A 19,830-nucleotide genomic window follows, 5' to 3' on the forward strand; every position below is an offset into this window, starting at 1 on the left:
ACCATCGTGTTTCTCACGAACTTTTACCTAAGAATCAACAATCAAATCGCAAATTCCTCACACATGCAACATCTCCATTGGGCGACATTGGATCTTTGTTATGATGTCCTTCCTTTGCACGGACGGCAGACCTCGCCAAGGATACAGGAGGGATCCAGGGATCCGGATGTTTGACGTCGCGCCCTTAACTCCCACACGCCCACGTGTGCCGTTCCCGGCGAGACGCTCGTGAGAGCAGGCATACGTATGGAAATCGTAAATCCATCCTCGCGTGCGAAAACAACGTATGTGCAACGCACCCCAAAGGGGGTATCCGTTCTTCCCGCTTAGCAGGATTCAAATGTCCAAGGAGCCTCGGGCTGGGAACAAAAGCTCTGCCTCACACAAGGCCGCCTGCATTGGTTCAAGGCAAAAAGCATCGGTCGGGGTTGCTATGCATCCTTGAAAAGGTAGCTTATCCCCCACCAAGTTCACTGTAAAGTGCGGACATTTTACCTCACGATATGGCAACCTCGCATGATCGTAAACGAGCGGGACAGGAAGCAAAATTCAGCTTTCAACCATGCGAGTCGCGCGGTTTCAGGTAATGGGTTTTCCGGGAATTCGGAAACGGTTCGCGAAAGAGACAGCGATTTTAGTTCGTTTAAAGTCAACGAATTCGAACGCTCTCGAGGATACCGACCGAGTCGTGAATGGAGGCACAGTTGAATATCTGAAAAGGAATCTGCGGTTGGATCTAGTCCCTCTGACCAGGAGCTCAAACCTGGGATTTATTTTTACTTAATGGAGCCTCCGGAGGGCTCTGAGATTTGCAATTCAGCCGAAAAATTACAGCCCAAGTTTCGGGAGAACTTGTCATGTTTCAAATCCGCCCCCAAGGGCCGTCCTTAAATTACGGAACGCACTTTTTCGACTTTTAACCCCCCCCCCCTCTCCCCCTTGTAACGTTTTGGTGAAGTAGGTCCTTATAGGCCTGGATGTACGCTCAAATTTCCATCAATTTCCGACCAAATGGTGACTGGTGTGCGCACCATCTACCATCAACTTTTCGTGGCCTGCAAAAATTTGATGGTAGATGATGGAACTGTGGGTCTCATTTTTCGTCTTATTTCCACGCATCCGTGCTTAGCCCATGCTTATTTTAATCAACACACCGTTTTAATTAATTTTACTTCTAACTCTCGACCCCCATTTTTGTCATCAGTTTGATCGGAAATAAACTGAAATTTGAGCGTGCATCCTGACCTTACCCTGCAACACGTCGAAACAAAATGGCGTAACGCTCTCCTCAACCCTCCCTTCCTCCTAGAGCGTTACGTAATTCAAAAAGACGCCCCCCCCCTCAAACTCATTGAATACTTCTAAAGTTGAGTTAATATGGACCGTATTCGATAGTGGTTCGAAGTATCGTTTGGTTCAAAAGGATAGAACATAACCTTTAAAAAAAACTCAGGATTCAAGTTGGAAAAGCAGAAAATTAGAAAATTCTTATCAATTTCACTTTTCATTGTCATTTACTACTCATAAGATTCAACAATCTATCACAAAAAACCCGTTCTCACAGATAACTAAATTGACTTTTGAGGCTATGTTTACATGTTGAACCAATCGATATCGCTACAATTTCACCTGTTTGATGTGTCGAATACGATCGATAGCCAAATACTGTTAAAAGATGAAGAGTCCGACTTTTAAATATGGCGAAATCTCCAGGCATAGATGGGGCATTGACCTAAACGAGGTTTTCATGACTGCGTCACAATTATAGCGAGAGAGAAAAAATTTCGCCTGCCACCTTTTTTGCGTAATAGAATCAAATTGACGAAACTTGGCTATGATGCAAAACAAAAGTCGAGCCTCCATCAATCTTTTTTTCCTATGATGATAACCTCCCATCACCATCCCCTTCTGCGTCGTACGCAGATCGCAACATGTGATGAAATTATGAAATTCTAGATTTTATGCTGTGTATCTACACAGTGGTGAGTAAAGTTATAGTGGAGCCGAGAGCAAGGTCAAAAACTGAGGTCTGAAACGCATACGCCCCAAGTCCCAAGTTTTTGGATTTCAACATCAAAGTTCAGCATGAATCATCACAACATACCTCGTAAAAGAAACAAAACAAATTAAGAGTTCGTTCTATAGCCGGACCACACTTTACAATTAAGAGGTAGTATTTCTAGCTCATTTAAGAAAGAAATGAAATACCGTTTGATTTCCCGTGCAGATAAGTGCTTTTATGGATGAGCGTAAAGTAGTAGTTCTTGTAGTTGCAAAATGAAGTCCAGTAATCCTTGTTTTCCCAGCGTTTATTGGTACATACGTAATCGTGGACTTTTAAAGTCTTAAAGTTCAAAACGTCCTGGCTAGGTGCGTTTTAGTTGCCGAGGTTCCTTTACCATGGATTGTTCAGCAGTGTTATGGTAATTTTTTTTCTTCCTCTGCCCTCTCTTCCCTTCTGTTTTTTATGGATTTAGAAACATTGCCGCTCGCTGAGTTTTTTATCTCTCAAAATCTTTGAGTTGAGCCCTCTTGACCCGAGCCCGAGCCAATTTCCGACCGCTAATTGGACGCGATTAACGTAGAATCAGCATTACTGCATTTTACGTTGCCTAATCTCCTATTGTTCTTAATTTTTGCAAACTAGAAAATCGAGCGATGTAACGCCTTTGAACGTCTCATGTATTTCCTCTAGAGTAGGGAAAGCATGTTCACAAAATTACAAGACATAACTTTGCATGGTTTCCATATAAAAAAAAGAAATAATGAGGAGAGATTAGGCAACGTGCAATGTAGTTAAACTGCACGGAGAAACAAACTTCGTGAGTGGGACCCGAAGTTTAGGTCATATGGATCTCTGAAGTTTTCAGATTGAGCATCTGAACACTTAAGGTCCAGCTGTCGAGGTTCGGATCACACATCTGAAACTTCAGTTCTTATATCTGAAGTACTTCAGATGTGAGAACCGAAGTTCTTCGGATGTGAAAACCGAAGTACTTCAGACGTAAGAACTGAAGTTTCAGATGTGTGATCTAAACCTTAGCAGCTGGACCTTAAGTGTTCGAATGCTCAATCCGAAAACTTCAGAGATCCATATGACCTAAACTTCGGGTCCCACGCACGAAGTTTTTTTCTCCGTGTGATTCTGGTCATGCCGTCCAATGACAATTTTGCAAGTTGGCAGTACTGTTTTTCTTGCATTTTAAACCAATGAAAACATTGATTTTGGGTGAGGCAAGCCGCCTCGCCAAGAATCGATTGTTTTATATTTATTTCAGTAGTGGAAAAATCGTGTTCCCAGCATTTAAGAATTGAAGCAGATCCAGCAATTTGGCAACACCGGATCTCCTCCATTTAAACCTATGTTAAATAATCGATTCCTGTCGGAGCACATTGCCCCTCCAAGAATCGATACATTTCCATAGGTTTAAATGGAGAAAAGACAACGTTGCTAATTTCCTGGATTCGCCAATTAGAATTGCCACCGCGGTCCAATTAATAAATTTGAGAAATTGCTGAAATTGCTACGGTTGAGCTTTTTAATCACCGAAGTCAACATGAATCATTGATGACACAACAACTTACTACCCCCGCCCCTCCCTCTTACTACTCGTCATGAAGAACGTCGCGAAAATGGCGATATCAATGGATATTATCACTCGAAGATTGAGATTGAAGCGAAGCAATCGTAAAGAAGCTTTTATCGCGTGTTGCATAATGCGCTTATCGCCTTTGTATGTTGTTCTCGAGATAACTTTGCAAGACTGCCTTTGAGTGAGTTAATAGCTCCCGTAAACTCAATTTATCGCTGGACACAACGAATTATTCGCATTCTTTCCGAGACATTTTGATTTGGCAGCGACGATGGATGCAAGACAGAAAGAGCATCTCTGCTGATAAGAGCTTTTGTGTTGTTTTCTCTTGAGTGAGTTTTTAAATAATTATGAGTTTTTCTCCCTGAGCTGCCGTACTTCTGAGATGAGCAGTTACGACAGAATTCTCCGAATTGAATTGTCATCGACATCTGACTCGTTTATGTCTTAGGAATTTGTTTTTCCCTTTGCGCGGGGAGAGTATTTTTTGTGAAAAAAGAGTCCTAATACTTTACATTTAAGCAGGGTTGAGCATTCCTAACTTCTATCTTGTGCTAATTGCTTTTTCTGTCAATTTGTAATAACTGCCTTTGTTCCTCATCATTTTACGGCGTAACTGCGTGAGCAAGCAGGTAGTGCTACGTACCACTGTCTCGAGATGCATGCGATGAATCAATTATTTTTGTCATGACTAACAACAGACATTGTCGATTTTCAATTATCGAATCCAAGAGTGTAACTTATAATATTTGTGGAACGAAGAGTTTCTCAATATCTTTTGTCACCTAGATGCTAAAACGTTTTTTTCTCTCTCTTTATAAACTTCATTTCGGCACACACTGTTCTTTTCTGCTGCACGGCAACACCGAGTTGCATTTTCCAACAGAAAAATCGCGATATTCTGAAACTTCCGATTATTATACGATTTTTTGGCAATTAAATTGCTCAGATCCTGAGCGATTATCCTCGATCATGTCGCAATTTTATCTCTGCAAAATCCTGTTTGATAAAATCTAAATTTAATCCAATTTATCATGATTTTTTGTCCATTGCGATAAATTACCTTCGATAAACGCACGATTTTATTGTAACTTTATGCGATGAAATCGCACTTTTTTATTCACTATAACATTGCAATAAATTGACGTCGATGAAATCGCGATACATTTTTCGATCAAATTGCAACTTATCGCGATCACTACTACTTAGGACGGTCATCGCGCCGCGTCGCGCCTTGAGAATCTGACCCTGGATTTTTATCCTCTCGAAGAGTCTCGAAGAGGAGGACCACCTCATACAAAAAAGGTATTCCAAACTTTCTTCAAGGGCATTCTAGTGATTTTGTCACGTTAAAGTTCTTGATTTATAACTCTGAAAAAAACTCCGGCCGTGGAAGCCGTACTCACGGCTGTATAGATACACCGTCCATTCCGAACACAGAGGCCGAAAGTTCCGGGCCTAGCACCCGGAGCAATCTGAGCTACGGCTCAAGCGCCCGGAACGTACGGTACGTCTATACAGCCGTCTCTTTTTTTTCAGTGCATTATTATTGTTTCTTTCTTTCCTGTTTCTTCTAAAAAGCTTTCATGAACTTGATTTTTTTTCGGCAGACGTGAAGGTGGAGTCGAACCCGGCAGGCGGGCCGATCAAAGCGGAGCCGAAGAAGAGAGCCAAGAAGAAAGTGGATGATGACGACGAGGGAAGCTCTACGTCGGCAACACCGACGCCGAAGCAAGCGACGCCGAAGAAAGCGACGCCGAAGAAAGCTCATGGAGAGCTGTCCCAAGTGCAGACGCAAGTGTCGAGCGACGACAAGCCGAGCAAAGACGACCTCTTCCGGGAGTTCCGGCGTCTCTGCGCCGACGTCGCCAACGAGAGCAGCTACCTCAAGAAGACCGAGATCATCCAGAAGATGTTCACCAAGGGCGCCGACGGAAGTGAGTACCTCATCATTTTTAAGCATCTTAAAGGTGAATCTTCAGCGGTGCGCGCGCGCTGAGAAAGTTCGCGCAGGGAGCGTCGCACAGTGGAATGAGCTATCAGAAGAAGTCGGACACGAAATGTTTGGCTATTTCAAAGTTTGATGTTTATTACATTCATTGTATTATTACAATTCATTTTCAACAGGTATTTCGAGAAGAAATCATCAGGATCAGCGGATTTCCAAAGATAACAAGAGGAGGATATACAACGCTGTAGTTAAAAGTATATTAACATATGGATGTGAAGTTTGGCAGCTGAAGAAACGGACACAGGATATATGCTAAGAGCAACGGAGATGGATTTCTGGAGAAGGTCGGCAGGAATTTCTAGGAGAGATCGGGTCCGTAATGATAGAGTACGTCAGATAATGGAAGTCGAAAATGACATCGTGTTCGACATCATGACCAAACAACTTGTCTGGTACGGTCATGTCAATAGGATGACAGAAGAAAGGCTGCCAAAAAAGATGCTTGATTGGGTTTCTCCTGGGAGGAGACATAGGGGACGCCCAGTGAGGGGTTGGCGACAGGTGGTGTTGAGTGAGATGAGGGAGTGTCAACTCCCTGATGACCTGTGGGAAGACCGAGCCTTGTGGCGATTAGGCGTCGTAAAGCGCCAAAGAGCGCTGTAAAAGCGACTCATATATATATATATATATATATATATATTTCGAGAAGAAAACACGAAAAACCCTATGGAACCACTCTTTAACTTCTTTGTCTCGTATGTTTCGCAAATACAAGCTTTCGAAGTATTCCAAGTTCCCAGGTTTTGCCCGACTCCTCCTATCGACTCGATCCTCCGTGCGCCGCGCTACCGCTGCGTTTTGATTTTTTGATTAACGCCATGAGGCTTTGTCTACACGACCACAGTTTGGACGAATTAGTTCTGCGAATTGTGCCTTTAAAATCATTACAGAGAGGCAGATTTTAGCAGCGCGACGTGGTGGACTGCTTCGGAACTAACGCTGAAGATTCACTTTTCAAAGCTTGATTTTGTAACTATCGCTACTAACCTATTGGTGTACTTGACTCAGAGACAAGAGACCCTCCACTGGCCTCCTAACGACAGGTGGAAGATTTTACTTTCGGGGATTCAACAGTTCCTTATGGACAATTATTAGGGAGCAACAGTCATCACCTCAATTTCGGCTGTTGACCTACCTACATGGTCGATGATGAGCTTCGGGTGACGTCATGAGCCAAACAAGTCTCGCAAACTTCGGCCTTTTTCGACTTGTTTGTAAAACGAAACTGCCAACACGTTGTTAAACATCAACCATGTAGGTAAGTCAACAGTAGAATGCTGAAGTCCCGAAAGTAAAAGCTTCCACAATGGCCAAGATACTAGTGGAGGGTCTCTTGTCTCTGACTTGACTTGATTCTCGCGGCTTCACCTCCGGAAAATCCGCAATTAGTTGGCCCTACCTTTCTCGTGCAACAGACTGATTTCAGCCTAATTTGTGTGCGCTAATATTGTTATTGTGAGTCAAACCGCGGCGAGTATTCACTCGCCCGAAGCGTGGTTCCTTTCATTCATGAATTCCAGAAGGTTAGAATGAATGAACGTGACATTGAGATACTCGCGCCGCTACTCGGGCCCAAGGTCATGCCGGCTCTCGGATTTAAGAATGAAAAATAATCACGTCACCGATGCAATTACTTTTGCAGGTATGAACCGGAGTCGATTAACTTGGTGAAAGTTGAAGTTTTACCGAAAAATTGCTCTTATACATATATTAAAGTTGGGGTTTCTTACAACTCTTTTGAGCGGCCCTTAACATCGGACAAAAAAATTCCCGCGGATGCGATAATGCGTGATACGGTCCACGCAAATTGCGCATTACAAAGTGGATTTCTGGTGTTCATCGTGACTTCTGGACGGTTTTACTGGGAATAAGTCCATTACAGGGTGTCTACAGGTCCAGAATTCCCGGAAAGTCTGGAAATAGTACTGATTTTTTAAGGGCGGTCCGGAGGTACTGAAAAAGTGCGGAAATTCCGCGAGAAGGTCCGGAATTTTTTTCATTTTTTGTCATTTTTGTCGCATTTTAAGCGAGAAATTCTAATCTTTGAAATTCTTCGAATTTCTTCAATTGGGGGTACTGAATTTTTCTGTTAAGAAGGTACTGATTTTCTTGGGAACGTACTGAAAAAGTACTGATTTTTGTCCAGCCTATTTTAGTGGACACCCTGATTCATTAATATACTCGTATCTCTTCCGTACAACATTAGACTCATTATTTCAACTATAAGTTATTCCAGCAAGGAGGGAAAAACTGCCTCGCTAAGAAAGAACACCGTATGAGCCACCAAGCGTTGCCAAATTTCCTTCGATAAATCGCGAATTTTCAGAAAAATCTGTGAATAATTCTCCTCCGATTGTCGCAGGATTTCATCAGTGATTTAATCTAAAAAGTCGAGACATTTCAACGACGAATATTTGAAACTTTCTCGAAGAGTAAATACTTTTAAAGAATATATTTGGCAACATTCGAATGCTTTTGGCGTTTTGACTTAGCAAGGAGGAGAAAAACGTGACTCCACTTCCAAGACTTGACCTTTCGCTTTTTCTCCGGTTTCCCATGCTTTTGACCTATCTCGAGCTTCCTCCGCGTTATTCTATCGCGAGCTTGAACCACTGGGGCCTTCAGTTATCGAGCGGGGATTCTATTGGTCGGCGATAAGAAAATATTCTTAGTTCGAGGCCTCGGCAAGGAACGCCTTTAGAAAGAAAACCAAACTCGAATCGGTTGTTTTTTCTTCTTCTTTCTTCTTTCTCAGGCCGCACGTCAACGAAACTCGCTTTTAAGCAGGAACCTCGTATAAGTTTTGAATTTTGTCAAACTATCTTTCTGATACAAGTTTTTATGAAAAGCTGAGATACTCGAAATTAAATCGCCTATTTACTTTCCGAAAATATTTAAGGGAAAAAATAGAATTCTCACCGAATCTTATTAATGCTCGAGAAATTTGGAAACGTGTGAATGTTTTCAAAGCATTCTTCCTCAATTTCACTCTCGTAAATTTTTTTCTTGCAGATTCCAAATTCGAGAGATTGCCTTTTAAAAAGTAATTTAATATTTCATTTGAGAGTGCTTGATAAGCTGAGTTCTCAGTACCTGTACAATTTTTTTTTTTATAATATAAGAAATTGCAGGAAAAGAGATTTAAAAGCGAGAAATTTTGCCGCTTTGTGACATCATAAGGCGGCATTTTCGATTTAAACACATGAATTTTAGCAGTTTAGGTTAATTTGTCATATCTTCTCCAAAAATAGTTATTTTAGAGACTAAGGATACCCTCTCGCTTGGTTCACTCATAGACCCAATTCAGCGGGAAAATCATAACATTCCGAACACCTGCAAATTCTTTCATCCAGCGTCATGGTTTGTTTTGCGATATATCGATTGATCTTTCATATAAACCTGTTGACGAGTATCGACAAACAGGGTGCAACGGAACAGACACTTCAATATTAGATTCTTTACCACAGCTTCAAATTGGGAAATATCTGTAATCGATAATGCTTCGCCACCACTTTGATCCTTATCCCGTGGCGGCTATGAATTTTCCTGCTGCAATTAGATGTTTAAAACGCGGACGAGGAATTTCCTGTAGAAACAACGGATGCTCAATGTGCTTCTACTGAGACACACGTCATATTTATATTTAACGCTTTTCATCGTATCCCCGATCGGTCGTAAGTAATTTTCGTTCACGAACGGATGGAATCGCTTTTCTCGGCCGACAGGATCTATTCGATTTCCGGACGTTGCGTGAGGGACGTGATCCCTTTTTCGCGGAATTGAGGCCTGCATTTGCAGCCTATGTAGACGGGGTCGGATTTGAACTGCGGAGGAAGCGAGAGCACAAAGAACGGAGGAGAGTAACAGGAATTTAAGCCACTTTGCATCTATTTCCAGAGGATGCCATACCTGTTGCTCGGCATACAATGAAAGTCGTCTCTACGAAAGGAAACTCGTGGAAAGCGGAAGAAATCCCTTTTAAAACATTCTATAGCTCGGAAAACCATTAATAGTTGTTTATATGGATGAGGCTTTGGATCACGTTGCAAGGAGGGAGCCTCGTCGTCATATTTGGTTCGGGTGTCCTCGTCTTTTAGTTTATTTTGTTTCAGGCTTTACCTTTTTTCCAAACACCGAGTGGAGTTAAATCTTAAGCAGCGGACTGATTATTGAAATTGATAGACAAAGCGATAGACAAAGAGGACATAGGGAATATGGAGCGATCTTATCGGTTGCAACTGGTGGTTCTTACAGACAGAGAGGGAAAATGATGGACTAACTGTTTGGTCTCTTGTCGGTTGCTGTTAGTTCGTCTATATTAATTACCTCCTTTGTCCATTGCAACCATCCGCTTCCACCAATAGGATCTCACCTTATCCCTTTTCTCTTCTTTGTCTATAGCTTTGTCCATCAATTTCAATAATCGGCCCTCAGGACCCGTCATTTCCTCGTTTCCCTCACGACAGTACGCAACTAATTTTAGATGTTGACAAATTTCCCCTCGCCAATCGGATCTTCACCGGGCGAATTTTGGGTAATTCTATCCGAAAATTTCCCTCAAGTTGCTTCTGATCCCATGCAAAAATCAGACAAAATTTGGGTAAAATCTCGCAAAGACATTCTTGTGAAAAATTGAATTTTTCCAGTCAATTTTCCAATCTTGGAATGGAGTGACTTTCTCTCGAAGAGTTTTGGTGAAATGACGCCCCAACAGAGCCCCCTCTTCCATAGGCTTTGCTACCCAGTGCTCCCTTTCCATGACCGTCAAAAGTTTTGTTCCGAATTCTCCCACTCCATGACCGTCGAAAGTTCCGGGATTCCTTTCAGATTTTTTCAAAAGTTCCGAGAAAGCTCTGAAAAATTTTGGGAATTTCAAAAGTTGCGGCAAAAATTCAGGAAAATCTCCAAAGTTCCGAAATTCGGAGCTGGTTAGCTTGTGTCACACTACCAAAGCTAGCCATAAGAATATCAGGGTCAGGTGCTGTGATTGGCTTATTCGATGACTTGGACCAATCACAGCACTTGACCTTGACATTTTGATGGAGTATTTTGATAGTGTGACTCAGGCTGTTCCGGGGAGGTGACTTAAACTTTCACCAAGTCGATGGAGCCCGGTTCTCACCTGCCGGAAGGTAATTGCGTCAGTGACGTGGATATTTTTCATCTTTGAATCTGTTTCATCTTTGAATCTGCGAGCCGGCATGAGCTGGGGCCCGGATAGCGGCTCGAGTGTCTCAATGCCACGTTCATTCTAGAGTCCCTTTATACCCAGAGTTAAGACAACTCACTTTTGGTTCGGCTGAAAGTGGCCTAAAAAAAAATCCAATTCTGATTGGTTCTCGCTCATGGAGGCCGAAACGAGTGCACCAAGATGGCGGTACCTCGAATGTGAACAAGAATAATGAAAATATCACCTAATTGTGGTTTATCAAGAGTAAATTGTCATTTCCATCGGTCCAAAATGAAAAGAGAATAAGAAATTATTCACAAACCAATCTCATTTTCTTTTTAATTGATCAATTTGTTGATGTTGTTGTTTTTGTGTGACAGACATCGCAGGATTCCTGATCCTTATCCCTCAATATCGTTCGTTTGGGTGCACTCGTTTCGGCCTCCATGGCCAGCCAAGGCCGGCTGCCAGTCAGCTGATAATCGAGTTGTCTTAACTCTGGGTATAAAGGGACTCTAGTTCATTCATTCGCACCTTCTGGGTTTCATGAATGGAGCCACGTTCCGAGTGAGTGGATGCTCCCGCCGCCGCGCCGCCGCCGGTCACGACTCCTCGACCGACAATTAGCGCTCCATCGCTCGTTTTTACCAATTTTGCGATAATCCAGTTCCGGTCCTCGCCCCGCCACGCCGGGTCACTCGACCCCACGCCACGCCGCACAATGGATCGAGTCAGTAGGAGAAGTCGGACAAAATTTGGAAACTTTAAACGCTTATGACTCCGTTTACACACAAATTTCAAGTTCTGATAGTGGTTCAATTGATTTCCTCGTGCAATTTACTTCGAGAAGCACCCATTGAAGTTGAAAAGGTGGCAAAATAAACATAAACATTTGCAGTTTAAGTCAATAATAGCACGTCCGATCAAAATAATGGAGATGTTGCACGTGTGAGGGATTTGCGATTTGACCATTGATTCGTAAGTAAAATTTTGCGAGAAACTTGATGGTGCCACTGGCTTTCTCTGAAATCATCTCCCAAGCTCAAAAAAAGCTCTCAAAGTGAGGCCAAAATGGAGGGGATATCCTGCCCTACCCTGAGAGTCCACCTCTACATCAAAACAAACTCTCCATGCAAAGATAGGGAGCAAATACATTAGCATGGTTGCCACTTTATTTGGGGACTCCAAAACTGAAAACACGGCATAACCCTGCTAATGTATTTGCTCCCTATCTTTGCAAGGAGAGTTTGTTTTGATGTAGAGGTGGACTCTCAGGGTAGGGTGAGATATCCCCTCCATTTTGGCCTCACTTCGAGAGCTTTTTTTGAGCTTGGGAGATAATTTTAGAGAAAACCAGTGGCACCATCGTGTTTCTCGGGAACTTTTACATTAGAATCAATGGTCAAATCGCTAATCTCTCACACACGCAACATCTCCATTGACTCGGTCCACTATGCGCCGGATCGCTCGAGAAATTCCCGATTTCCTCGTCGTGCAGGGGCGGGTCTCCCCAAGCACACCTCGAAACACCGCTCCGCGCCGGATCGTCGGGCAACGAAAAGAGCCTGTTGAAAGAGTGCCCTGTTGCCCCAATAGAGCTCTTGCTTGTGTCAGTAAGAGCTCAGTTGTTCTGATCACAGAATCATTTTTTCATGATTACTTTTTGTAGATTAGCGGAAAATAATAAGATCTGTCCAAACAGCAACTCTCCACGTTCAATATTAACCGAGATATTTCCCTAAATAAAGTCTCTAGACTACATAATAGAGTCACTAAATAAGTGGCAACTCTGTTAATGTATTTTCTACCTATTTTTGCATGAAAAGTTTGACTTGATACAGAGGTGAACTCTCAGGACAGCTTGGGATATCCCTTCCATTACGGCCTCAACTCTGAGAGCTTTTTTGGAGTTTGTTTCAAAGAAAACCAGTGGTATCATCGTGTTTCTCGCAAAATTGTACACAAGGCATAGAAGTTGAATCGCAAGCTCAATGGCAGCTCAAGCTCATAACTGGTTTTAACATTACAAAGTTGTAATGTTTGCATTTTTTACCAGTGAAAAATGGTAATAGTTTGAAGTTCCTCGGTCGGAAAAAAACCTTTGAATGATCCCTCTTTACTTCCTGACGCCTCAAAGAAATTACTGGCACTAAGGTAACTGAAGATACTGATGTTAAATTTTAAAAAGGATCAACCGAAATGTTTTATTTTTTCACCCTTTCAACAATACTTTAAGAATTATTTTAACACTAATTTTTAAAAAAATTGTTTGAATTTCATTAAATTTTGCAGAGCTCAAAACAACAGTTCGTTAAACTTATTATTAAATTATTTTAGGCATATTTTCGGTTTTACCAGGGGCTCAGCTCTTGCTGCCCAAGCAAAGCACATTGAAGCAAGTAAAACGGCGCGCGGACGATTAGCAAAGCTTTTCTCAAAGTGGCAAGGGTCAGACGGAAAATAACGAGATGAAGACGCTCCTTCACCCCTTTGATTTCCGTCGACGCGGAAGAAAATCGCGAAGAAATGCCCTGGAAGTGCATTCGTTGCAACTACAAAAGCCTAATGAACGGACGTGATGAAACGATTCGAGCGACCGGAAATTTCGTTACGGAGCCGACTTCCGCCTCGACGGGCGAATCGAGGTTGTTTCGATGCGTTTCAGCGATTCCTTAAGGCTGTGGTTATAAATCGATATGATCGATGATAATCGATTGAATAAGAAGTCCCTCTCCGTAGCAGATTACTGATTAACACCGATTTGGGTACTTCTCTATTCTGTCGTGCTAAGGAAGAACGCCGTATGAACATTCGAGAGTTGCCAAATTCCCTTCGATAAAATGTTTATTTTTGAGAAAAATTCTGAATATTTTTCCTTGAAATTTTCAGACGTCTTAGATCTAAATACTAACAAAAGTATTGGAGAAATTGGTAGACAAACAATCAAAACTTCTCCTGAAAATTAGCGATTTGCCAGGGGAAATATGGCAACGCCTGAAGGTTCATATGGCGTTCTTCCTTAGCATGGCAGTATTCCGCTGACGGTTGCTCAACTCGGTGGAAGACTCCGTGCGCAGTTCGCGTTTTCCTTGACCAAATTATCAGACTTTAGCATCTGAAGTCACTCTAGTTTTTTTCTTCGAAACTCCCTACGCAGATAAATTATTGCCGCTTATTCTGCCGTGCTAAGCAAGAACGCCGTAAATCCATCAAGATTTTCCCGCGTTTTTTGGAACTTAACACTTTATAAAATAAAAAACGTTTTACCTATGCACCTCAAATTTTCAGGTTAAGTTCTTGGTGTCATTTGAAAAAGAATTCTGTAAAAACATTGTACCGAAGTACACAAGTATTTTTTGCTATGACACATTGTTTCCGAAAAATTTAAAATGACGTTTACGGCGGTTTTTCGTTGCACGGCAATATTGACGTCCAATTGGAGGGTGTCGTGTATTGGCGATTCTCGGAAATTGGAAGCAGAGTTTCCCCACTATTTAAATTCAATACAAATAATCGATTCTAGGTGAGAAAGTTTGCCTTTATAGGTGTCGATAGTGGTGAGGCGTCAATGATAGACTATCGATATTTCCCCATTTGGCTATGGTAAGGAATGGATCATTAAAGTGTTTGTTGCGAACACGCTGTTTGTCGATTCTCTTCCACAGGTTTAAATGACAGATCAATCGATATATCTCAAACCACGTCATGCCACTGGTATCGATTGCCTTGCATGTATCTAAACGGACGGAGTTGACAGTAAGTATCACCAGCCCACAAGAACCGCTACCGGTCCTGTGGGCCAATCAGGGCCGTGGATACAGAGGGATCCCTGGCACACCCTGCCCAGAGAGTGCCATGCAGATAGGGAGAACATGGGCATGGTAGTAATTTTGGATGTTAGGGTTGATTATTCGTTGAGCTCTCAGGGCTGAAAAGAGGAGTTAACCTATGAAATTAAAGTTCTCAGCATCACTTCCTATTATATCACTACCCGTCGTTTCAAAAACTATGTAAACGCGTATCAAATCCTTTTTCTCTGCATGAAGGTCTTCAGTTTTGCAAAAAGACCCTTATTTACATACAGTATGCCGTTTTGATTCGACAGACGAATGTGAAGGTTTTAGAGAGACATTTCTATCTGCGCTTGCAACCTTCATCATGGCTCAAGAAGTTAATCTGACAACGCAACGTTGTTGTTTATCATCAATCCACCAATCAGTGGCGTGGCGTGAATTGCGATATATCGATTGTTATGCCATTTAAACCTATGGAAAAGGATCGATAAACAGGGTGTTCGCAGCGAACACCTCAATAATCGATTCTTTATCATAGGTTTAAATGGCATAACAATCGATACATCGCAATTCACGCCACGCCACTGCCACCAATGTCAATCTTAATGTGTCTTAAAGTCCGATGGCAAAGTATAATATCTGCGTGTGCGAAGGATGCCAGATGATATCGTAAGTTTTGCCAACACTCCGCTAAATTGATACTTTTTCCATAAGAGGAGAGGGATGGATTCAATGAAATTTTTTATGGTTGTTTGTAATTATTTTCCCGTGTTTTTTACGGAAATAGAAACTGAGACCCTCCATACGTCTAACAAGATACTTACACATACGATTGTAGTTTCAAATCCCTGAAACATTATTTGTAAGTTGCAAGCAAAATATCGGGAGTTGATGAATCCAATCGTGAAAATACCTCATTTCTGCTACATTCGCACCCCTTAATAACCGCCTTAATTTTTGGATCGATTCAATTTTTAAGTTCGATGACTTTTGTAATGCTGGCGAAAAAAATACGTAAAGAACGCAATTTGATATTATCTTCACGACTGTTTTCCTTCATTCAAATCATGGATAGTCTCAATCGTTTTCGCCCAATAATTCCTTCTGTACACAGGCATGAAGAGGAGTAAGAGCCCTCCTGATTACGCCTTGAACCCGGTCCAGACTCTCAAACATAAATCTAACCTCTGCAAAACTAGTTTGTTAAACCAGATTTAACCCAAGCATAACTAATTCTATTACACGGCATGGTTTAACAAACCACAACGAAAAGTCGGACCGTCTCTGTTGGACCGGAATCATTCAACACTGGTAAAAAAAAACCTCTTGGTTCAAGAGTGCAGTTTCTTGTCGCCGGATTTAAGAGTCTGGACTCTTGTTTCAAACGGATTTTGAATTGAATCAATGCAAAATCCGCTTGAAACAAGAGTTCAAGACTCTTAAATCCGGTGACAAGAAACTGTACTCTTAAGTCAATATGCACCGCGGCATTGGTCCAAGAGGTTTTTTTTTTACCAGTGAAGGATACATCACGGCATGCCTAATATTTATAATGGAACATTACTGACCTTGCTTCTGCAAATAATTCTGTCCAGCTTCGAGAGGAATCTTTATGACTCGCGCTGGAAGTGCTTCAAGTAGATGGTAGTCCGTATTACGAAAACACTCCCAATCAATAAAATAGTAAATAAAAACACGGAAATAATGAAAAGAGTGAGTGAAATACTTCGGTCGGCGATGTCGAACTTGTTCTCTGCGAACCCGGACACAGTGTCCAGATGGACGTTGAAAAACAGATAAACCTATAAGAAATATATAGAATACTTTGAATTTCTCACAACACTGGAGTTACGATACTGATGGATTAGAAACTATGAAATTGAACGTGATTACGCTTCGCGACTTTTGGCGGGAAAAATCTTTCTCCGGCAGTCTTTCACCACTTTCCCGCGATTCGGGGACTGCTCATAATTCGACAGTTTGATGGATAGTAAAGAAGCGACTAAGATGGTTTTTTATCAGACTCCCTTTATATATCTTCTCCAATTAATCGCTTATCTTTCCACTTTACAGCTTCTCTCTTCGCCTCTTTATCGGCCTCTTGATGTTCTCTCGTTCATCCGTTTCGTTTGCAGACAGTAGGTCTCCGATCATGACCGCAGTTCCGATGCGTCACTCAATGTTAAGTCGGTGATGCCATCGACATTCATCATTCACCGCTGCAGCTCGTATACCTGTTTCCCATTTTCGTGTTTATCCGCACTACTCAATAGCCTTATCGTAATGGGGTCAGAATGTCATTCACACCGAAAAAATGTTGAGTCGGATTCAACATGGCTACAACCCCACAACTACATCCTACGACACGTATACAGTTGTGCGGCTACTCCGTATTTGATACCGTAATGCCGCATACCATAATATACCGGAATATCGTAGTACCGATGCCGTAATATATACAGTAAGACATTTCTAATAAATATAACGCCTTTCATGAAGTAAAGCGGTTTGGCATTTATAGGAAAAGTACGTCCGTAAAGTCGTTCGTTACGTCATCGCCTGAAAAATCGACGAAGCTAGCAGTGCGCCAAATGACTGAAGGTTCGTGTAGGGTTTTTTCATAGCATAACATCAACATGATATATAAAACACAGATGTAATGCCAAGTGGAAGTTCCGGGGTGTTAACACCTGGTTGACAGTTAGCCAATTCACCATGCATGATGGTTAATAGTATAGAAATTGTTAATTTAACAATTAGATAATACTGTTAATGTAACGTGAAGATTTTTTTCTAATGAATGAACTCATTTTAAGAAAAGGAAAAATGATGTATGTAAAAACAGACGTTTAATTCCAAAAGCCTGCTTTTGAATAGCGCTTTTAAATGGAAGTATCCAAAATATTTTTAAATTTCCTAATTTGGCTATCATATTTGTCATTAAAGACGCATTAGGTGTACATTCCATGAATGATGAGATGTGATATGTTAGCTGGATCATTCCCCTCTCAACCATACAATTTCTGAGCTTTTTAGTCGATTGTGAGGGGTCATTGGATTTTTCGCGAGAAAACATTCAAGTCTCTTACCTGGAGTGCGGCTCAGTTGAGCTAAGCGAAATCTGTTGGACCACCTCTTAAGATGCATCATTATACTCCATAATCTGAACTTCCCCTCCTTTTTTCTCGGTTTTCTCCGTTCCATTGACCCGGGAGATCACCTCCGTCAGTATCAGTTCTCTAATAATTAGCTCTTAGAAATTGTAGCTTATCATTAATTGTTTTTCGACTTATTGAAAACGAGCCAAAGAAAAAAGTGACGAGGAAAATATCAGTGGCGCTGCGTTAATGATAGATTATCGATATTTCTCTATTTGAAGCTATGGCAAAAAATCGATTATTAAGGTGTGCGTTGCGAACGCTCTGTATATCGATCCTTTGCTGTAGGATTAAATGGCAGATCATTCGATATGTCGCAAAGCACGCTACGCCTCTGGAAAATATAATGATTGGCTCTCTAGCTGACTACGGGCATCTGGCTCTCATTTTTGGAGTTGAACGAAAAAAACCACGTCAATTAAGAGCCAACAGATAAATTTTCGTCGACCCATAGAAATGTTTTCTCGTTATCTAGTATGTTCCCATCTTCTTTCTCGTCGGTTTTGGTTGTTAAAGCAAATATTTGTGAAAGAGAATGTCTGTATGCCAAAACACCCCAAGTCTATGTTTTAAAATTTATTACCTTGAATGCATTTCGGGCTTATTTAACCTATCTTCAGCAAGATTCTAAACAAAACACGTTGATCAGGATTTTCATTCCATAATATATTATATATTATGATTATATTTCCATTCGTGACGGAAACCTTCCAGGTGTTTGTTTTGGTTCAGTATATCTTATCAACATCGTCACAGCTTGTTATAAATGTACGAGCTAGCCAATGCTGCATCCATCCCATCAGTCGGTGGCTCTTTAAATTCCAACTGAAAGGCCTTGTCGGCGCACGCCGGCCGGCACGCTTGACGAATGCAATCTATCAATAAAATTAAAAGTCATAGATGCTTCCTCTGCTTTCTTGTCGGAATTGATCTCGCTTTTCCAGTGCTGAAGTGCATTTGTTAAATAATTCGATGCTAGTTATCGCACAGAGAAGTTTTGTTTTTATAAACAGTGCGTTCACTTTTCAAGTAGTAACGAGTGCTTCATTTCAATTAAAAAATCGATAAAATGTAACAAACAAGGGTCTTGTCTAAGATTTAAGTGTCTTCAATGAGTCTCTTCGACGCGTGCGCAAAGTTAACAAGTGGCACTATCAATTTAAACAGTGACGTGGCGTGCTTTGCGATGGATCGATTGATCTGCCATTTAAACCTATGGGAAAGAATCGAAATCTGGGTGTCCGCAACGAGCACCGTAATAATCGATTCTTTACTATAGCTTCAAATGGGGAAATATTATCGGTAATTGATCGTTCACGCCTCGCGACTGAATTTGAAATTGCCAGAGATTATCCCGGTATTTACTTCTCTCTTTTTTTGAACACATTTCTAGTGGAGAATGTTAGGTAAAAGGGTCAGTATGTCCTAACTGTCTAAGAAGGGAAACGATGATAAGTTTGCGGCCCGCATTACAGCTTTTGAAAAAAGGGAAAGAAACGCTTTGGTATCGGATCAGATCTTGTGGATCACATTTGCTTATTTTACGTTCCAACCCATGATGTTCCAGTGAATATTCTAATTACGTGTCTAATTTTCAGGTAAATGGAGTTCTTTCATGTGTTAGTAATTTGTGATTTAAGTACTGATTCGTAAGTAAAATTTTGCGAGAAACTTGATGGTGACACTGGCTTTCTCTGAAATCAACTCCGAAGCTCAGAGAAACCCCTCAAAGTTGAGGCCGTACTGAAAGGAATATCCCACGTTACCGTGAGAGTCCACCTCTACATCGAGACAACTCCATGCAAAGATTAGGAGCAAATACATAAACTGGGTTGCCGTGTTTTCAGTTTTGAATTTCCTAAACAAAGTAGCAATCCTGTTAGTGTATTTGCTTCACATCTTTGCATATAGAGTTTGTCTTGATGTAGAGGTGAACTCTCAGGGTAGCCTGGATATCCCGTGCAGTACGGCCTCAACTTTGAGAGGTTTTTGTGAGCTTTGGAGTTGATTTCAGAAAAAACAAGTGGCACTATCATCTTCCTCACGAAATTTTGCACGTGCAAGAGCTCCATTGGCCTCAATTCAGCAAACTGGAACAAGATGT

At 41.5% G+C, this 19,830-nt stretch overlaps 2 protein-coding genes across 10 annotated transcripts in view; one reads left to right on the forward strand and one right to left on the reverse strand.

Annotated features, from left to right (window-relative positions):
- Positions 1-19,830, forward strand: part of DNAlig3 (DNA ligase 3) — a 235,932-nt gene that overhangs the window by 54,057 nt on the left and 162,045 nt on the right. For all 8 annotated transcript variants that reach the window (XM_072296516.1, XM_072296512.1, XM_072296501.1 and 5 more), the window contains exon 3: positions 5,204-5,530. In XM_072296516.1, coding sequence (XP_072152617.1) covers positions 5,204-5,530 — 327 coding nt within the window. The remainder of the gene's footprint in view (positions 1-5,203; positions 5,531-19,830) is intronic.
- The window catches only part of LOC109038690 (uncharacterized), a 102,391-nt gene that overhangs the window by 28,914 nt on the left and 53,647 nt on the right, over positions 1-19,830 (reverse strand). Inside the window, exon 1 of one of the 2 annotated variants that reach the window (XM_019053849.2) lies at positions 16,137-16,563. The exons of the other annotated variant lie outside the window; for it this stretch is intronic. The gene's annotated coding sequence lies outside the window, so the exon portion shown is untranslated. Of the gene's footprint in view, positions 1-16,136; positions 16,564-19,830 lie in introns of those variants that run through there. 2 annotated transcript variants of the gene reach the window in all.

This window comes from Bemisia tabaci, chromosome 1, assembly GCF_918797505.1.
Source record: "Bemisia tabaci chromosome 1, PGI_BMITA_v3".
Taxonomy (NCBI): domain Eukaryota; kingdom Metazoa; phylum Arthropoda; class Insecta; order Hemiptera; family Aleyrodidae; genus Bemisia; species Bemisia tabaci.